General features: G+C 32.5%; 1 protein-coding gene across 1 annotated transcript in view; it reads right to left on the bottom strand.

Moving 5' to 3' along the window:
* Window positions 1-20,190, bottom strand: part of LOC106476885 (A-kinase anchor protein 13-like) — a 245,164-nt gene that overhangs the window by 146,980 nt on the left and 77,994 nt on the right. Inside the window, exon 10 of the mRNA XM_022381499.1 lies at window positions 588-670. Within this exon, the coding sequence (XP_022237207.1) occupies window positions 588-670 (83 nt within the window). The remainder of the gene's footprint in view (window positions 1-587; window positions 671-20,190) is intronic.

Raw genomic sequence — 20,190 nt, 5'->3', positions numbered from 1 at the left:
ATAGGATGTATAATTTCAGTGAATAACAACAACTTATTGGTACGTACTTTTAGGCCTTTCTCTATTTTCACGACCTAGCAACCTGACTACATAGAAAAGTTCTTCATATAAGCAAGAGAATAATGTTTACACATTGATCAATGTCAAACGAAATATATCGGTAGTAGTTACACCCACTTCCTTTAACATTTATCATATTCCTTTACGATGTTTATATACGTGTTTGTTTTAAAGCAAAACCACATTGGACTATCTACTGTGTCTATAGCAGGAAATCGAACCCCGGATTGTTGTGTTGTAAATCCTTAAAAATGTATTTTTTTTGTTCTCATATAAACATTATGTACTGTGATTTATAATACTCTTATACTGACATTTATAAGATATTTCTTGATTGAGGATTAACAGATGATTTAAAAATATGTGTCAACAAACAACTCCAAAAAAAAGAAGAAAGAAAATTACAAAGTAATGTTAAGAAATGCTTTGAGTTTCCACCATCTACGTAGTAGAAAGGAAAAGATTCACTAACGCTGATTTAATATCGAAGGTGAATGCCACAGTAAGATTCTGGAAGTTTCACTTACTTTTATTCCCATATTTTTGTAACTCATTTCTCTCAATCGTTGAATTCCTTCCTGGATGTCATGTAGACGTCTCAAGTTTTTTTCTATTGGATACGAAAGCAAGAAAAGGCATTTAATACAAAAATAACAATAAATCTGAAATAACAATAGATTTGTCACTTCTAAAATACTGCACCGATAAAGTGTAACAAAACCTTTTTCTTAAATATCTTTTTTTGATTTCACAAACAACAAAATGTGCATAAACATACACAGTTCAAGCTTGAATTTGTATAATTCACAGTCATAAGCTGTTTCAGGCATAATATTATCTCACTGTATCGTGATTTATGATGTTTACGTGAAACGCATGATACACAGGACTACTGATTAAAAATGAATGAGATAAAATGCATATATGCTCCCCGTCAAAATACTAGTAAAAGAGTTTCCAAATAAAATATTAGGAATCATTCGAAAAATAAACAAAAACAATCTACAACCAATGACAAGATTTTGACATTCAGAAGGATATCTTAAACATATAGCCTTTTCATAGCAACATAAGACTAAAATAAAACTATAACATAATAAATCAAGAAACAAGACTGATTTTAAATTTGATTTTCCATGGCAATTTACGAAGCTAACAAATAGAAAACTGTTCATTAATAAATTAATCAAGAGATTACTTGTTGGCTATCTTATACTGTAAAATATTCCATTTTGTTGGTCAACAAAAATCGGGCTTTTTTTTTCAAAGACAATTAGTGGCATCCACGTAAAATGATGCAATTTGTGAGGTATATTCCCCATACCCGAAAAGAAAAAGATTATTATTTCAAATAAAAAAGCATATCATTAAATCGTATGTACAAATGTATTTTTTTTTTATTCTAGAGTGGCATAATTTACCGCAAGAAACTACAAATTGCAGCTGAGAATTTTCCAGGAAGTTTAATGATTATAAAAGTTTGTCTGTCTTCAGTTCCAGCGACTTTAGCAATAATGATTTTTTTTCTTGCTGAGTTAATTCTAAGTATATGCAACTGTGCTTCAGTATTACATCATAATAACATTAGCTACCTTGAATAGGTTTCTTTTTTCTGTTGTTACGATGTAAACAAATACAGGCATCTTTATATATACGACACAAATAAAGACCTGAAAGGGAAATATTAAATGTAATACTTCATTAAGAAAATGTGAAGTTACTTACTCCGCACCGTTTTATTTGTCTTAATAATAATTTAATATGAACATATTATTTTAGTCATGTCTGCGTAATTATATATATATTTTGTGGATGGCAAAAGGCTTTCTATAAACAAAGTGTTTCAATCACATTATACAACTAATGTATTTGCTGTACTATTCTTAATACAATGACCTTATCAAGTGTATGTTTGTTTGTTTTTTGTTTTTTTAGTTTCGCACAAAGCTACACGAGGGCTATCTGCGCTAGCCGTCCCTAATTTAGCAGTGTAAAACTAGAGGGAAGGCAGCTAGTCATCACCACCCACCGCCAACTCTTGGGCTACTCTTTTATCCACGAATAGTGGGATTGACCGTCACTTATAACGCCCCCACGGCTGAAAGGGCGAGCATGTTTGGTGTGACGGGGATTCGAGCCCGCGACCCTCAGATTGCGAGTCGAGTGCATTAACCACCTGGCCATGCCGGGCCCTATTAAGTGTAATTTGGAACTTTGTATACAGTAAAACTGTTTCTTGGTTATTTTACTAACACCTAAGGAAGGATGTGACATATAATTAATAAAGAGAGAATATCGTTGTACCAGAAACAGAAACATGGAATTGTAGAGATCTCTATGTACAGCTCCTACACACCTTTTACGATTAATAAACGTTAGACACTTTATATATACTGATTTGAAGTAAGACAAAAGTAACTATACAGATATGAATGCAAGATATGCTTGTTTCTTCCGGATATTCGCGCTAGCCGTCCTGAATTTTGAACTTATAGACTTGATGGAAAGGAGTTACAGGCAACAGCATACATCGCCACCCCTTAGGTTACTCTAACCGAATAGTGGGGTTAGGCCGTCACTCTAAAACGCACTCGTGACTCCAAAGTGCGGATCCACAGTCCAGCATTGTATGAATAAGCCACGCCTGGTCCTAGTTAAGAAGAAGAACGGAAGGTACAACACATTTTAGAAGTAACATAAAATTTAACTTTAACTTCCAGAAATAGAAGCATGAAATAAAGAAAAACTGCAAATGCCATCGTAGGGGGGGATTTAAAGTGGGGATAAATACATATATTGTTTAGTAAAAAAAAAAGTAAAACGTCAAATAATCCTAAAGTTTGGTAGTTACTACATAAAGGATTAGAAAACCGTTTTACGAAGCTAAAATCGATCAGTTCGTGTGGCCCAAACAATGGTTATGCTTTCCTTCTCTTACAATTATATTATTCACTTTTCTTTTTTTATTACTTTAGTATCTCTGAATTGTTATTATTCTGATATTCAGTGATAAGGTTACATTACGTGATCTTCTACAATATTCACACTGAATGCCTATTAAAAGTTCTAATATATTTCAATGAATAATCCGAGCCATCCCACCTATAGGCAGTGCTACTGCCTGCCTGATTTCGACATGCAGAAACGATATTTTGCGAATGTAGTTATGTTAGCCAGAGACATTATACTATTCCATAATTTACAAAATTCAAGATTGAACCATTTCCAAACGTTCTATATGAAGGACATTTCAAAACCTATCACATGGCAGCCATATATATATACATTTCCTTATCCTATATGCAAACAGAAAAGAATGACTTCAGTCATCTTCTTAGGTCACACAACCACTGGATCTCAATAGGAATAAGTATATTCGAGATGAACTTGAGCGTCGCATTTACCACGGTAGCGCTGAAGGCGTTTGCGGTTTGGTTTGAATTTCGCGCAAAGCCACTTTTACCAACATTCCTACGGCTGAAATGGCAAGCAGGTTTAGTGACAAGGATTCGAACCCGCAGGTTCCAAGCCTAACCACCAGACCATCGTCGTTTGTGAACTAACAGCAGACTATACATTCAAATGAATAGACAAGAAAATATGGCATCTTTTGACATCTTATGGTATCTATGCAACATTTAGCCAAGTCTATTATTAAAGGCAAATATGTACGTTTCAACGTGGTTTAGATGGTCAATTAGTGTTTAAAGTACTGGATTTTTTGATGTTATGAAAACAATAAACGACATTAGAATTCTACGAAATGTTGTTTAAAATCTATTAAAAGTATCATTCAAATGTTCTCCAGCTAATTCATAACATAATTCATAATAGCAAAACTGAACTAAAAATAGGAATTGAGGTACATAAAACAGAATCTTAGAGGAACTGCTAAATGTTTGTTATAAGTAAGGTATTCTTCTTGCACATGAACAAACTAATTTTACAGCATAATTTATGTTTATTGTTTATTTGTAATTAAGCACAAAGCTACACAATGGGCTATCTGTGCTCTGCCCACCACGGGTATCGAAACCCGGATTCTAGCGTAGTAAGTCCGCAGACATACGCTGTGCCACTGGAGGGCGCATACTTTCTATTAGTAAATAGCACACTACAGTTTGATATGCACAATAAAAGATAAATAGGGTGTGAGGAAAATCTTAACACCTAAATAAACGGAAAATGAAATATTCTTAAACGGGAAGGTTAAAAATATAAGCTATATTAAACAAAATTCTTTGTTACCCAAACCAAAAATTAAAGATTTTAAATTTACAAAAGCTAAGTTGTTGTTTTAAAAAGCTATACAATTGGCTAGTCTGTGCTGTGTCCACTGCCAGGAATCGATCCTCGGGTTTTGCATTATCCGAAAACCACCGCTGACCTGAAGCTAAGTAAAGAGATTATGCTTTTTTTTATCTTATTGTTAAACATGGGGGTTACTTATAGCGACAAAATCTGAAAATAAGTTGAAAAAAGGAGCATTGATTCATATCCAAATGATGAACACTGACCGCACACTATAAGAACTTTGTGCCCGTATGCCATCAACCAACTGGCGGTGTTTATTATGACATATCGACACACGCCTGGATGTTATATTTTATGTTTCACTACTGCTTGTTAGTTATCTGTAATGAGATGTGTACTATATCTAAAAACGACTGGGTGTAATGTAGTTTGTTAAGTCCGGGATTACGACCGAAAATATCAACAACGGAGAGTGTATCCGACAAAAGAAACAAATAATTAAGACCGTAAGGACAGTATATTCAATTATAACTATACTAAACTACTGGACTGATTTCAGGTTTTATTTTTGTGTGTAGCTTATTTAGATCAGAACTTATTAGCCAATCAATCAGGTGTGTTTCTGTGTGTGTTTTCCTATAACAAAGCCACATTGGGCTATCTGCTGTGTCCACGAAGGGAAATCGAACCACTGATTTTAGCGTGGTAAATCCGAAGCTGTCCCACCAGTCATGTGGGAACTATATAATACATTGATGAACTATATGATACACTGATGCAGGACTGAAGCTATAATAATCTCTTCTAATACCACCTGTTTGTAGCACGAGAACTATTTTCTAACTGTTCCCTACTCTACATTTGAAGCGCAAAATAAAAAGTAGACTACTTTGCCTCTGTTAATTCGACTAACTTTGTACTTTTTGTTAGCATAGTCCAGTTCCCAGGATTCGAGAAAAAAAAAGCTCTTTAGTTCAACTTTAAAACATATTATATATACTAGTATATACTTCAACAAAGTCATACGTTAGTGTCATACGTAACTACCGCATTGAAAAGAATGTAGTTATTGTGCGCAATGTATCAATGAATGAATCTAGTCAAACACTACCCCATAAGAGATAAAATTACTTTGGTATGCTTTTCAACGGGCAAAATTGACATGAGACATCGACTGGAATATATCTTAAATAATTGTATGCATTTGTTTTTGCATTCACGACAAAGCAGTTAGTTATTCAAAATCAACATTAAAATACCGAAACCTAATTGTTTGCAATATTTTAAAATTATAATACATTCTAGAGCCCAGAAGATGGAATAGGAGTACCGAGTGTGAGGTTTATATCTGTCCTTTAAAACATCTATAGAACTTTGCAATACACGAAGCAACAACGAATAAAAGTTACAAAGTACTATATGGAACATTGAAGATATAATTATTTCAGTGGCTTGTGGTACGATTTAACGGGCCAAATACACACACGCAGATATATATATATCTGAGGGTCGCGAGTTCGAATCCCCGTCCCACCAAACATGCTCGCCCTTTCAGCCGTGGGGGCGTTATAATGTGACGATCAATCCCACTATTCGTTGGTAAAAGAGTAACCCAACAGTTGGCGGTGGGTGGTGATGACTAGTCTTACACTACTAAATTAGGGACGACTAGCGCAGATAGCCCTCGTGTAGCTTTGCGCGAAATTCACAAACAAACATATAAAACACAAATAACGGTCTGCATTTCTACAGTTATTTATAATTTGCCCTACCTTTCGTCTGAACGAGAACAAGAAAACACTAGATGTTAAAAGGGTTAATTTCAGTGCCACATAATACGGAATCGCGATAAAGAATAATGGGAGATCAACCATTTTTTGTACAACATTCCCCTGTGACGTCAAAGTACAGTATATAAAAAATTGATGCGAGAAAAACGTCATTTCTTGGACATTAGGCCACAGTTCAAACCCCCCCAAAAAAAGGAGTTAATTATGTTTGAAATACAGTATTCAGTTTTATATACCATGTTTTATGTAGTTTTATGAACGGTGATGCACACCTCTACTAGGCAAAATTATATTCAAGAAATCACATCAAAAACATCACTTCCAAACATGAGATAGTTACTGTGATGTTTCTTTGTCACTCTTTTCTTCAAATTGTTTGAATCTCATTATATTAAATATACATGAAGTATGGAGAAAATTGCTTCAGATTTTTTTTAGCTTTTATAACAAGATAATCCTATCTCTTGTTGCATCTGCATAATACAATATAAAATCCCAAACAATTGCTTAACATATTCTCTATAGATTAATAGGATGTCGAATCGCAAATAAGTACACAAAGAATGAAGTGTTTTATTCGACACGATAAAACTGCAGAATTTACACTAAATTAAAGTATAATCATCCAGAACATTGTGAGTGAATGACTTGGTATCTTATACATCATAGTGATAATTCTACGTTCTCCAGAAATTCCAGATTATTTCTCTTTTTGCACATTCTGGCACTGTCTAAAGCGTATAGCTGTCAAAAACATATCCTCGAAAACGCCATAATCTCTGCAGTGGTAGTCCTACGTTCATTGATTTTTCAACAAGCAACTCAAAAGACTGCCGCATAAAATTTTTGTATGGGTCGTGTAAGCCATATAAAGCTGAGACAGCATAACGGAGTCAGAGTAGGAGGTCGAAGATTAAAAAGAAATAAATGTTCGATTTCAAAAAACATATCGGTCTTTACTGACCAAAATAAAAATAGTAAAAAATGTTTTTAAGCTGGGTAAATTTACATGACCACAAAATTATAACTTCGGCAATTAAAACATCACAAAGATTACAACATGAAGAAAATGAGCTCATTTACATAATTTTCTATGTCAAAACAGAGTACGTTATTTATAACAAACACTAAATTATATTACCTTAACTTCTAGAAGTAAAATAATACAAAAAAGTCCACAATATATTTTAACAAATAACATTATACATACGACTGAATACTACCAATTGTATCATAAACCTTGTAATATTAGCACAGCCAAAATTTACATCTTCGTATACAAAAGTATGAAAATAAAACTGTTTATTATAATATCTGCAAACAAAAATAAAGTTTCATCTATAAATTTATTCCAAAATTCGATTCCGTGGCGTTAGATTACTTTGAATTTGATTTATTTGACAGTATTCTATAAAAACTTGTATAAATTTACAAATGACTTTCTTTCACTCAACACTACAGAAACAAAATCATTACGTCTACATTACATGAGGTAACATTGATCAATTAGGAGGACATGCAACATCAATGAATTTTATACATGACTTCCAAACAAATATCACTACAGCAAACCTGCACAGCATGACTGCTTTGGCATTTCAAAAACATAATTAGTTCTCTTGCGCTGTATATCTAAAAGTATATTTAATTAAATGTATATGTCAGATGTACTAAATAGAATGGCTAAAAATACACGTCGAGCCTCTCCTGTAAGAAGGATCTCTGGTTTGATTAAGGTTGCAACTATTCGGTTCATAGCTAATTAGCTTCCGCTTTAACAAGGACTTGTTAATCATGTAACTGAAATCAAATTCATCTGGGCTGAATTAATACATGACTCATCAACAAGAGCTAATTAACGGTAATAAAATGCCAAACCAGCTCAAAGAAAGAAGAAAAAACCCAAATACAACAAGGAAAAGACAACTGTAATTTCTCGAGATTCTCCACACAATACCTAACTAACATGACATCGCAGTAATGACCGTGATAAGAAAATAAAAAGTTGTGTGTAACATATTAAATGCTTCAATTGTATCGAAAGTAAAGCCCCTATCATTTACTTGCAGTTCCATTTCATGAAATTAATTTCAAACTTATTACTTTCTCTTTTCAGATGTTCCCGTATTGGTCAACAGTAAGTTTATGGACTTACAAAGCTAATATTCGGGATTCGATTCCCGCGATGAAAATAGCGCATATGGCTCATTGTGAAGATTGCGTTACAAAATTAAAATAGACAAAGTCTTTTCCAGAGTATGTAGCGCAGATATTTTGCATAAAGGCGACACTTATGTACATATAAATAAAATATTCACTTTAGTTACGTTCCATGGTTTCGGTTTTACAGCTTTATCATGGATGCAGTTGTTGCTGAGGCTTAGCTACACCTGAAAAAAAAAATACTGGGAGATTAAAAATCAAGATTTAAACGCCGAAAACTGGCGAAGCACTGGAAACCAACAAACCTAACGTTTGTCATAAAAATCACGTAAATTTGGGCAATTTAGAAGTTTAAATAGAAAACGTGGATCGTGATCGTATCTATATAAATATAACACTACTGTCTGTTGTCTGTACATGTAACTACTTTGCAGGGTGTGGATGGATCTTCACCAAAATTGGTATGGAGATTAAACATACTATTGGTGTGAACATGCTTTGTAGTCACTATAAGAAAACCCTATACACACAATGACTACAAAGCATACACCAACAACATGTTTGATACTTTTCACTATGATATAGGTCCAGCTTATCTCTCTCTTCGGTTAACTTGTGTTCAGGATTACTGATGAGGAGTGGAATTCTTCGAAACTAATATAATCCAATGACACAAGTTGATCAAAGTGTAGATTGAATTGGACCTCCCATGAACATAGACTTCGAAATTATAAAATTGTCTTAATACAAAGTTTAATTATCATGGTATGGAAGCTCATTAGCTCCATGCGTTTTTTACCACTACCTCACAGGAGCTGTGGATGGGCCTTCACCAAATTTTGTACGGAGGTTCATTGGGTCCATGGGGAGATACATACAAATCTTCAGTTTTGCATTTTTGTTTTTTACCACAACCTCACCTCTTGTGGATGGATCTTCACCAAATTTGGTATGGAGGTTTGTTTGGTCCATGGGTCTCCAGCTAATTATTACTGTTGAAATAATATTAGCTTGAATAATCACTAACTATAAAATGCTTATTCCCTTTGTCATTTTGTCGACAACGCGTTTACGCTCCTTTTTTGGTAATGCTCAACAATATACATCGTCGCTTAGCAACAGAACTATCACATGATTGTTCTTAGGCCAACTATAGTGTTTATGCTGAATGCTTGATAATTATGTAGATTTGTTAGAAAAGTTTTTTTTATTCTTTATATTTTTGATAACGTACGTAGTATAACAGCAAAATAGTTTATTTCAGAAGTTTTATGACATTGTGTTGTAGCCAAAAGCAAAATAAAATTTACCAAGTAGTGTTTCAGCTAAGCCTTACTTTATGTTTATGTTGTAAATTAGAGTACTAACGTTATAGACAGTGTTTAAAATGTAAGTGGTGAATAAATGTTAATTGATAAATATTCTTTTGGTATTCTAACACATATATTACCTACTTGATCTTAAAACAAAGAAAAATAAACGTTTATTACTACCAAGTATCTTTTATTCTTCGTACAGTCGAAAGAGTTGATAATTTGAGTCGGAATGTCCGCATTATCAGGCCCGTAAAAGCGGGTAATAGGCCCAGGCCAGATGGGAAATGTAGGCCCCGTTTCAAATTGCTCATTAAGTATTTTTGTAATCAGTGCTAAATATATATGATTTATGTATTAGTATATACATGTACATGTAGTGTACATGATGTACTTACAAGTAACAGAAACGAATAAAAGAACTAGAACGATCTTTGATAGGTTGTTTAAGCAGAGTATTCATGATGAATCTAAGTTTCAAATGGACAGCAACTGCCTGTTGAAGAAACCGACAAATGTAGAAGACGACGTTTCGAAAGTCTTCCGCCTTTCGTTTTCAGTGAAGACTTTCGAAACGTGGTCCTCTACATTTGCAGGTTTCTCCAAATGGCAGCTGCTGTCCACTTGAAACTTAAATTCATTAAGAACTAGAACGATTTATAAAAAAGGTAATGGCAAGCAATTTTATTCAAAATGTACATAAGACAATAGAGTACAGTACTGTAATAAGAAGCAGTAAATACAATAGTACATTCATGTTTATTCTGTATTCGGAAGTAGACCAATGCCAACTAACCCACCTGCCCCCCTCCTCTGTTCTGGCCTGCACACTATGTTTCCTAGTTCCTGTCCTAGAATACAGTGAATAGGCTCAAGAGTGCTATATAAAGTCTCTTTCAGAGTGCACTCGATAACATATCATTTTTCTGCGTGGTTTTTATTAAAAATGTGGTGATTAAAGAATTACTTCGAGACTGAGGAAATAAGTGAAGAGTAGGTGCATTTTGGAGCTACAGACAAATTCGTTTTAGTTAAATAATATAATTTTAGTTAATGATTCCACAATGGTTTCCTGTCATTTTTTGACGGGCTTTTATACCAGTAAAGTAATAATGCACATATAACATATGTACTGTTGTGAAACAACAATATAAGTAGTATTTATGCTGTAAGCTCATTATTAATAAAATACAATATAAAACATACTCTCACGCCATACATAGTTCGGTTTGTCTCAACAGTAACGAGATTTCACAATTATCTTATGTTTGATGTTAAAATTAGCGTGGTTACAAAATGTATGTCAAACACCGGAACTCTGGGTATTAATTCCTAAATGGATGTGCATGTTGAGAATTGATACTTGAAATATTTAGAGTTAATTTCTTTAATACATATGGTTTATGTGTGTGCTTCTGCTCTTTGTGGTTTTTAGCTTACGCTGGAATTTCAGCTTCAACTCTTTTTTTTTTTCGACTTGATAAACTCTTGTCAGTATATTACTCCCGGGGTATATGTGTTTATTAATTCCTATATGGATTTCACCGCTTATTTTTAACTGATAAACTATGTTCTTTTTGAGACATCGTTCGTAAGTAGCGTTTTTTCATTTATTCTTGGTGCAAGTGGCGGGTTTTAAGGGAAAATGAACTTCTTGTTCGTTCAAGTATTTTTATTGGTTCCTGACTTGTATTAATGGGAAGGTTTGTTGGTTATGGCTTTCCTATTGGACATTTAAATGGTATCTAATTATATCCACTTGTCAATCACAACTGTATATACTCTATTTAAATATATCTTCGCTTACTTTTTCGTTATTTATTTGTTTACACAATTCAATTAAATGAGTTATTCCAAAAAATCGTTTTTATGGAGATCAGTATATTAAAATACGACATTAATGCAATGAAACATACACACATAAAAACTAAGCAATCTTTGAAGTCGTGGATTTTTGTAATATAATACATTACTGTCGCGGTACTCTTATTATTTCTCAAACATACACACATTGCTCTATTTCCAATAAATAACAAGCCGAAATTTTCTAACTCAAAGCAAATTCCTCACTTTGCCATTGTTTTACTCATGTTTAACTGATGGTTGAGTCCAAATGTATCAAATATCTTAAGCTCTTGGTATTTTTAAAAATTGCTAATTACACTTCACAACTGCAATGAACATTTCCAAGATAGTTTAAACATAAAACTTAACCTTGTTCAGGTTCTATGACAAATTTCTGTAACACACTGTGCATAGCCTGATGACGTTTGACCTTGGTAAAAAATCTCTAGACCTATATTATGGCTATTATGGCACTCTTGGAAGAGGAGGCAAGCGTTTCAAATGCATTTGCAACACAATAAACAATTGCATACTAATGTGAGAGTAAACACACTTTCACGGGTTCTTAAGGATGGCGGTCTCATTAGACAGTTTGTTTCTCATAGCAGGGTAGCTAGTTCGTTTCTGCTTTAATGAGATGTCAACAAAAGTTTCATTCCTTTTAGGGTAGATCAATATAGGAGTTTCGGTTGACGTTCCTCGTGACTCAACTGCCATCTTTACGTATAATATAAATCTGTGCGTGGCTCGTGTTCCTGTGGTATACTGAAACGTAAACCCATTTATATATATATATATATATATATATATATTGAATTACAACAGCAATGCTTCCTCATTACAAAAAGAAAATAACGTCTATGATATATTTGCCCAAGTAAGTCACACGTATAAAAAGTAAAAGACAAAATTAATATAATTAGTAGGTCTACAAAAGCATCCAAACGTTGGAAAACGCCTTAAAATCACGTAATAATTATAATACACCCACACATACATACATAACTCAGCCTTTTACAAATCTCACTAAATGACTATACATTTAAGAAGAGATACCACTCGAAGTATATGTCAAATGATTTTATACTTATTGTTAAAACTTTGTATTAATATAGCCAAAATAACAAATAAATAAAAACACTCATGTCACCCACGTGAGTAAAATGGAGGTTCGTATGGTACATATCTGTAATTACGTAGGACTTCCATAACCCATAAGATTTTACACAGTAAATTTAAAATGTCTGGTAGAAAAATATAATTAAAATTTGTCCCCCATGCATGGTGTTATCAGATAATTTATTTAAATCTAATCAGATTTTCCCCAGTGATTTAATTCCACTTGAGTTACATGTCTGTCGATCAAAAACTTTTATAAAAATTCAGAATACATGCAAGAAAGTCAAGAAAAAATTAAATTTCATACAATGAAATTTACATGATGCTTCTAGGAACTTTGATAGTAGAAATCAGCAACAACAAAATAAATAAAAGTAACTGGGTTTATATTTTAACAGGAAGTCATTATCGTCATTAAAAAGATCATTAGAAAGTCGCTAGTCTTTTATACAGAAATTTTGACAATGGGGTACTTTTAAGGACAGGGTTATTTTTCTTCGTCAACTTAACATCCCCTAAGCCCCTGTTGATTTTTGTAGGAGGACTGATAAAAATTAGTTAAAGATATTTTTTAGAATATAAACATTTTCATTAGAATGTGTATTGGTGTAAAATATTTGAAACAAAGATGGTAAAAAAAAAGACATTTCTGACTCTAATGTGTATTAATGTTATAAGAAGAAAAATACCGATTTTTATTTCAACTGAGACCATTGTTCCAACTACCACAAATGTATAACAACATTAAAATGCATAATAATTCATATTGCCAATCCATAGTCATCAAAAAAGTTCGTACTTTCTTGATTTTATATTTTAAACGACAACACTTACACTGCAACTTTGCTCGTTTTGAAACTAAAAAGTCAAAGAATGTTGTTTACAGGTAGCTATCAGAAGAGTTACTAGGGAAAGTAATTACACAGTTTTAATGGATTTAGAAATAAGCTAAATAAATGAAAATTCTCATTCACTAATGTTTAATTCACAATCTATGAAAATAATTATAATTTTAGAAAGTAAAACTTGTAATTTATAAAAGTAAAAATCCCCATATGGTTAAATAAACTCATATATAACTGAAATTTTCACCAAGTTAAATATTAGTATTTCTTTACATTTTAAAAATCTACTGAAAGTACAATAAAGTTAACCTGTTGGTCTTTATCTGTGAATATACATCATTTCAGAATATCAAAATGTAGACAATATCTTGGACTACTATGAGATTCATGTTAAATAAGAGTATTATTTTGAAAATAAAACTACTCAAAATTCCCAGGTAAATATTGATTTTAAAATGTAATTGAATTAAACTTATTGTCAATTCTATTATTTCAATTCTGTTTTCCTCTGTAATTTGAGAACACACAGTCACACACAGAACATATTATTTTGTTTTAAGCAAAAAAAAAAAAAGAGTTCAGAAAATTCTTTTTCTCTATACAGTAGATGAAAATAAATAATGTTACTAAGATCTAGTAACTTTCAAGTGACAAATGGATTTTATAAAAGTAAAATTACAATCATCTGAAAAGATACTGCAGAAAAAATTTATGTACAAAATATTTTACATTTTATTCTGATACATGAAGTTTAAGTGTAAAAATAAAACTTCACAGACTACGAAATTCAATTAACTTATAACTTTCAACAAGTAAACTACTGAAGGTAGTACTCATTCCACGTCTATTTACAGTTAAATGCATTAACAGAAAAAATTAAATGCACATATTTTCAGCAAAATTGTCACCGTATCTCTTCTATGACAAACCTTATACAAAATAACCAATCTATACACAAAATTTCATATCCAATTATTAAAAAACACAAGTGACACACTGTCTAAAAATGAAAACATTATTTGACTTAATTTTTCAAATGACACAGAAAAACCAGTAAGATAATAAAGTACAAAGAACAGAACAAACCCACATTCTTCTGTAATTGTGAATGAAATATATCTTGGATAAAAATAAGATCAGTGTTTAACAGAACATGAATACGTCCCATTTCTTTTTATCATTTATGACTGTCATTACAATGTAAAATTAAGTTATACTATGAAATGCACTGCTCTACTAAATTTGTCAGGAATCTCTCCAACATGTTGTATGACCCATACAGAATTAAAGGGGTTGAGTACCTTATATCACAATTATTTTGAACATGCAAATCAATAAGTCACTCAAAAATCACAGTGATATAAAATCAGGGTAGATAAGATGGTAGCAGAACCAAATTTTGACATTATTTGGTGTTTTCTAAGTGGCATGATGTCACCAAAAATGGATCACTTTTGAGAATGGTATGCAATAGCTCTTTCCAATGCAAAATATTCATACACTTAGATCATAAAGATGCATTCTGATCAAGAGAGGAAAACAAACTAGAAAACTTTATGAATGATATGTAACCAGGAAAAAAATGGCAGTACATGGTGACATTCCACTAAACATACGTGTACCTTGATAACTGTAACAAGTTTTTTTCCACTTTCTGTCATTCAGTAGTTGAGAAAACTTCCAGAAGAAATTCACAGCATTTTACAAAACTTTTTTCAGAAGGATTCATGATCATTAGTAGATACTATGTCAGTGGTAAGTTAAGGAGTCAGGGGAATGGATACAAAAGTCAATGTGAACTCTGCTTACTATTAGACCAATGTAATGAACACTTTATATCACACAGAAGTACCAGCTTTGAATGAAAATGAAGCTAAGGTAAACAGGGTATGAGTTAATCAAGACAAGTCTTCCAGTCATACCTACCATTCAACTATTGCATACTTGAAACAGCCCAGAGAATGAAATGGGTATTCATGCTATTTCACACGAAGATATGCTGGTCAAGTTGTTGGATGCAGCACCTATGGATTTCTGTATGATTAAACTGTTGAAATGGATGATAGGAACCAACATATTCATATATTAGTTGGATTATGGTTATAATGCAGGGAGAAGTGGTATACTTTGGACATGAGAAAGCCTCTCAATGTAGCCTTTTGCGATAGAAATTAAATGCAGGGTTATTTTCAATATGTACAGTCTTCTGATAAAGCACGTGGAAACATGGACTGTAAAGGCATGGTTAGGCTCAAAATCATTTTAATTAATATAATGTACTCAACCCTCTGTATTAAGGGAAATTGAAGAATATAAATACATGGTGTAACAAATTTGTTATTATATATATTTATTTTAATATCAACGTTTGTTTGTGAAACTCACACCTATTCTCCAAAATTGTAGAAGACTCTCGATAGTAAGAATCAACAATATGTGTGTACGTAAATACTTGTGTCAGTTCAGTATTGTTACGTAAAACTGAATTTTCTAGAAAACCCTCCCACGAATATAAATATAACCAGTGCAACGTGCCAGAGAGAGTATCTATTATCGGTTTGCTATACTTGGTGTGCTAAAAAACTTCATAAGCTATAACTGTTATTAATGCTTATTAATCTGGAACTTCAGATATTTGACCAGGAACATTTATAAATTTTGAACATTACAAATCATTCAACTTTAGTGGATTCTCATCAAACATTAGTATTTTCATGAAAACATTACCTAACGTCATTGGTGAAACTTGACCTGTAATCAGTAAGAACTACAGGGCTAGCTAGTTCCCCTACTAAGTGAATTGTACCTATATCAACTTGTAATCAACTCGCTCATCGTCAACCCTCAATAAGATATCAAGGAAGTTCCAAGCTAGAAAGAAGATTTTATATTGTTTGTAAGTTTGTAAAACTTTTGTTTATAAATCATTGTTTGTAATAACTGTAAATTGTATTGTTGTGTGTATATTAAAATGTATTTTTGTTAAGAAGGAAAATGGTGTGTATCAATCTTGTTGGCAAACATCATAAATTGACTATATATCGGCTTTAATTTAACTACTAAATCCAAAGAATAATTTAACTACTAAATTTAATGTATCATTTAACTCAATTTCAGACCATTTGAAATTTTAATACATAATGATGGACATGCCAGACAAGTGGATTAGGAAGTCAAAGTTTCATCAAATACTTAATCAAATAATTAATTTTGAAGATGAGAGATCACAAGCCAAAGAAGTGTGGAATGTCAGTGCATCAACAGATGCAATTTTTGATAATGAGCAGGTTACGCTGTATAAGACTATCCACACTGGAACTTCATGGTTGAATACATAAAAATATTTAATTTGGGAAAAGTGTTGTCAAACAGTACAAACATTCATTTGATATAACTCTGAAAAAATTCTGAACAAATCTTTATAAGGAATTCACAGTTATGTTTATTGCAGCAAAGTGGGTTAGGTATAAACAGCCACCATCAAAGAGGTATATGAAGAGCACTCTTTATGTATGTGGGTATTTTGGAAGAGCTGTGAATCTTACACCACCTCAAAGAATGCCCAAAACAGTTTTACTTGTAGATAGTCTGTTAATTCTGGAATACTAATGACTGGTTACTTTACCTACTTTTAAAACAATGATTAAATATGGGTCTGGACGAAGGGATGTGAACAATTTGATGGCGACTAACAGTATGATGTGGTTACATTCTGCATATTGAACATAAGACATACCTAGAGCATTAGGAAGTTTAAATACCAATGGATATCAATAAATCTGATACTAGCATGTTACAGGAGCCATGATAATTCTTTTGGTAGCAATATTGCTACAGGGTAATGCCACTTGTCACAAAGTGCAAAAATTTATGCCTAGTGTTCAAGTAACAACAGTTAACAGATTCATAATATTAATACCATGAAAAATCTTTGGTACGATTTATATCAAAAATCTAATATTTACATTTGTGTAAAGATAATCTATTTCATAGTTTCAACAACTTTAAAAGAAGAACTGAACAGATAAAGCATGTATAAAAGCATTAGATTGTACTTTTCAGAATATTATTTCATGTGCCTATAGAACATTGTACTGTTAGCCTATAATTTGTTATTTTTTATAATACTACACAAAACATTTCAATGAACCAGCAAAAACATATCATCCATTTTTAAAATAATAAACCTTATACTACTTGACATAAATTCAAGGAAAATAAAAATGCACCACCTCATATTTCACCATTATTTGTCAAATCTGCTTCATAAACAAAACAAATCACATCCTTAAAACATCAATGCAATAACAATTTGAATCATCTCCATTTACCATAACTGCCTAGATAACTGAACCAGTAAAAACTTATTTTTAACCAAATTCAGTTCTTGTTTAATAGAATGTGTCCTCCATTGTTTTCAAATAAAGCTGTTATGCGTCACCTCATAGATTGACTGAACTGTCTAATTTGATCTTGTGGTATAGCTGTCCATTCTTCTCTCTGTGCTGCTCAGAGTTGCTGTTGCATTTCTGAAGGGCGTGGATGCTGATGCAAACGCATGCCCAGTAAATGCCAGAGATTTTACATAGGGATCAAATCCGAGCTCCTTGCTGTGCAGGAAAGGAAATTAACCTCATTTTCTCTAGAAAATCAGTACAAATACGAGCCACATGTGGTCTGGCATTCTCTTGTTGAAAAACCACACCAGGCCCAACCTGATCCAGAAAAGGCAGAACCAATGGCTGAAAAATTTTATCCCAATATCTCTGAAAATTCAAATTCCTCTCAATAAATTGAAGCTCTGTTTGGTGATTGGCAGATATACTGGCCCATACCATTATGCTAGGACCCCTGTCCACGTGCTGTACTGGATCAGCATACCTCTCATTTTGCCTCCTGTATACCCTTTGTCTTCTATTGGCTCTGAAACACTGGAACCTTTTCTCATCAGTAAAAACAACTATTAACCACTGTTGCAGCATCCACTGAAGATGGATGTGACACCAGTGGATATGGTTCTCTTGGTGAGAGGTGGTAAGGACTGCACATGTGTAAAGGCAGTTAGGTAGCAGCTGTCTAGGTAGAGAGCTGTAATCGGTTGCGCAGGTGCACTAGTCAAACCTGTCAGTCTTGACAACAGGTAATCACGTAAGGTCTTCCTGGTCTTTGGCAGTCTGCTGAACTTCCAGTATCATCATACCACTGGCATAAACATCCAACTGTCAAATGGTTGGCATTTAGTACTCTGGTTACAGCTCTGACCAGCTTGGAGCATACCAATGGCCTTATCTCTTTGTGTCTGAGTGTGTTGTGGCATCATGAATGCTGTGAATTGCATTTGTTTTTTGGTGCCTTTTTAATGACATGGGTCACATAATTTTGAGATGTGGTCATTGAGATGGTTGTGTTGGCTCATGTGTCGTGTGAACAATGGATTTATACACTTCAACTGGCTCACCAAAACCATAGAAGCATAACTGTCAACATTCCCTGTTTTATTTCATTGTTTAACTCAACAAACAAACCTAATGCCACAATTTGGATCAATTTTGTTTTCTAACAAAAGTGGTGTATTTTTAATTTCTGTGAGTGTACTTTAAGTACCTCTTTAAAGATGAATCAGTTTTAGTATTATACATTATTCAATTTTTAATTTAAAAGTAAATATTAAAAAACACTTAAAACATCCATTGTGTTACATGGTATGTTGAATGCAGCACTAGTTCAAATTAGATGTTTGTGATGTAAAAATACTAAGTCTATAGTTTCATACAAATTAGGAACTCAAATTACCAATATTGACAAGCTAGAATATAAAATAAGAACCTCCTCTCTCTTTTCTATTTGCTGAGATATCATTCATGTACTGAATCAAACACAGTGGTCCCGCTCAGCTCTTTCCATTTTTGGAAATACTCCCTCATATAAACTTACTTCTATATATGACATGTGAATAACCAATCAAGTGTTACAACACCATCTCATTCTTAAGGAACAAGATTTTAAGGAGATAGGTTAAGTCTTTAGTCTGCTCAAAATTTCATACTTTTGAGACCGAAATACAGCTTAGTTACTAAGCTTGATAAATTATAGTGGAATTCTATGGTATCGATATAGTAATTTATGATTTTTTTGGTTATTCAACTGTATATATAAAACCTCAAAAAATTATTTCGTTTCATATCCTCCACGTGCATAATTTTAAAAAGTTTAGCAACCTATGTCAAGCAGCAACTGAGTACAAAGAGATAATTGTTTGCTTTACTTCTTTATTTACTGTTCTATGTTTTAAGAAAAAAAATTTTAAGAACTTATTTCTAATTAATAATAATTTATATGCATATATAATGTATAATAATTGAAATGTGACTGTATTTTACAAAATACTAGTCTACTAAAACACAGCCAAGACAGGTCACTTTGTAAAGACTAAAGGTCAGTTTTATATTATTGGATACGGTAACATGAGTGCATGTGTGCCACTTCATCGTAACTTCTGTATTGTAAGCTAGGCACAGCTAAAAGGTCAATATAATAGAAATAATAAATATATATATAAATGTGTAATGTTATGAGATTTAAGCTATCTAGTCTAAACATTTATGTTTCTGTGTTATAATTTGTAGTCATTCTAGAATGAAAAAGTCATAATTTATATTTATTTCCTAATTTTTTTATGGTGGTTACAAGATAAGTCAAATTAACCAAACCCATACAGAAATTCATTAGTGAAAATAACAGATAAAATATAAAATATTTTTTTAAGAAACGTTTGATAACTGTCTGGATGTTATAAAGATA

The sequence above is a fragment of the Limulus polyphemus genome, unplaced genomic scaffold (assembly GCF_000517525.1).
Source record: "Limulus polyphemus unplaced genomic scaffold, Limulus_polyphemus-2.1.2 Scaffold7, whole genome shotgun sequence".
NCBI lineage: Eukaryota > Metazoa > Arthropoda > Merostomata > Xiphosura > Limulidae > Limulus > Limulus polyphemus.
Note: the sequence above shows the minus strand (reverse complement) of the source record. Positions and strands in the feature narration are given on the sequence as shown.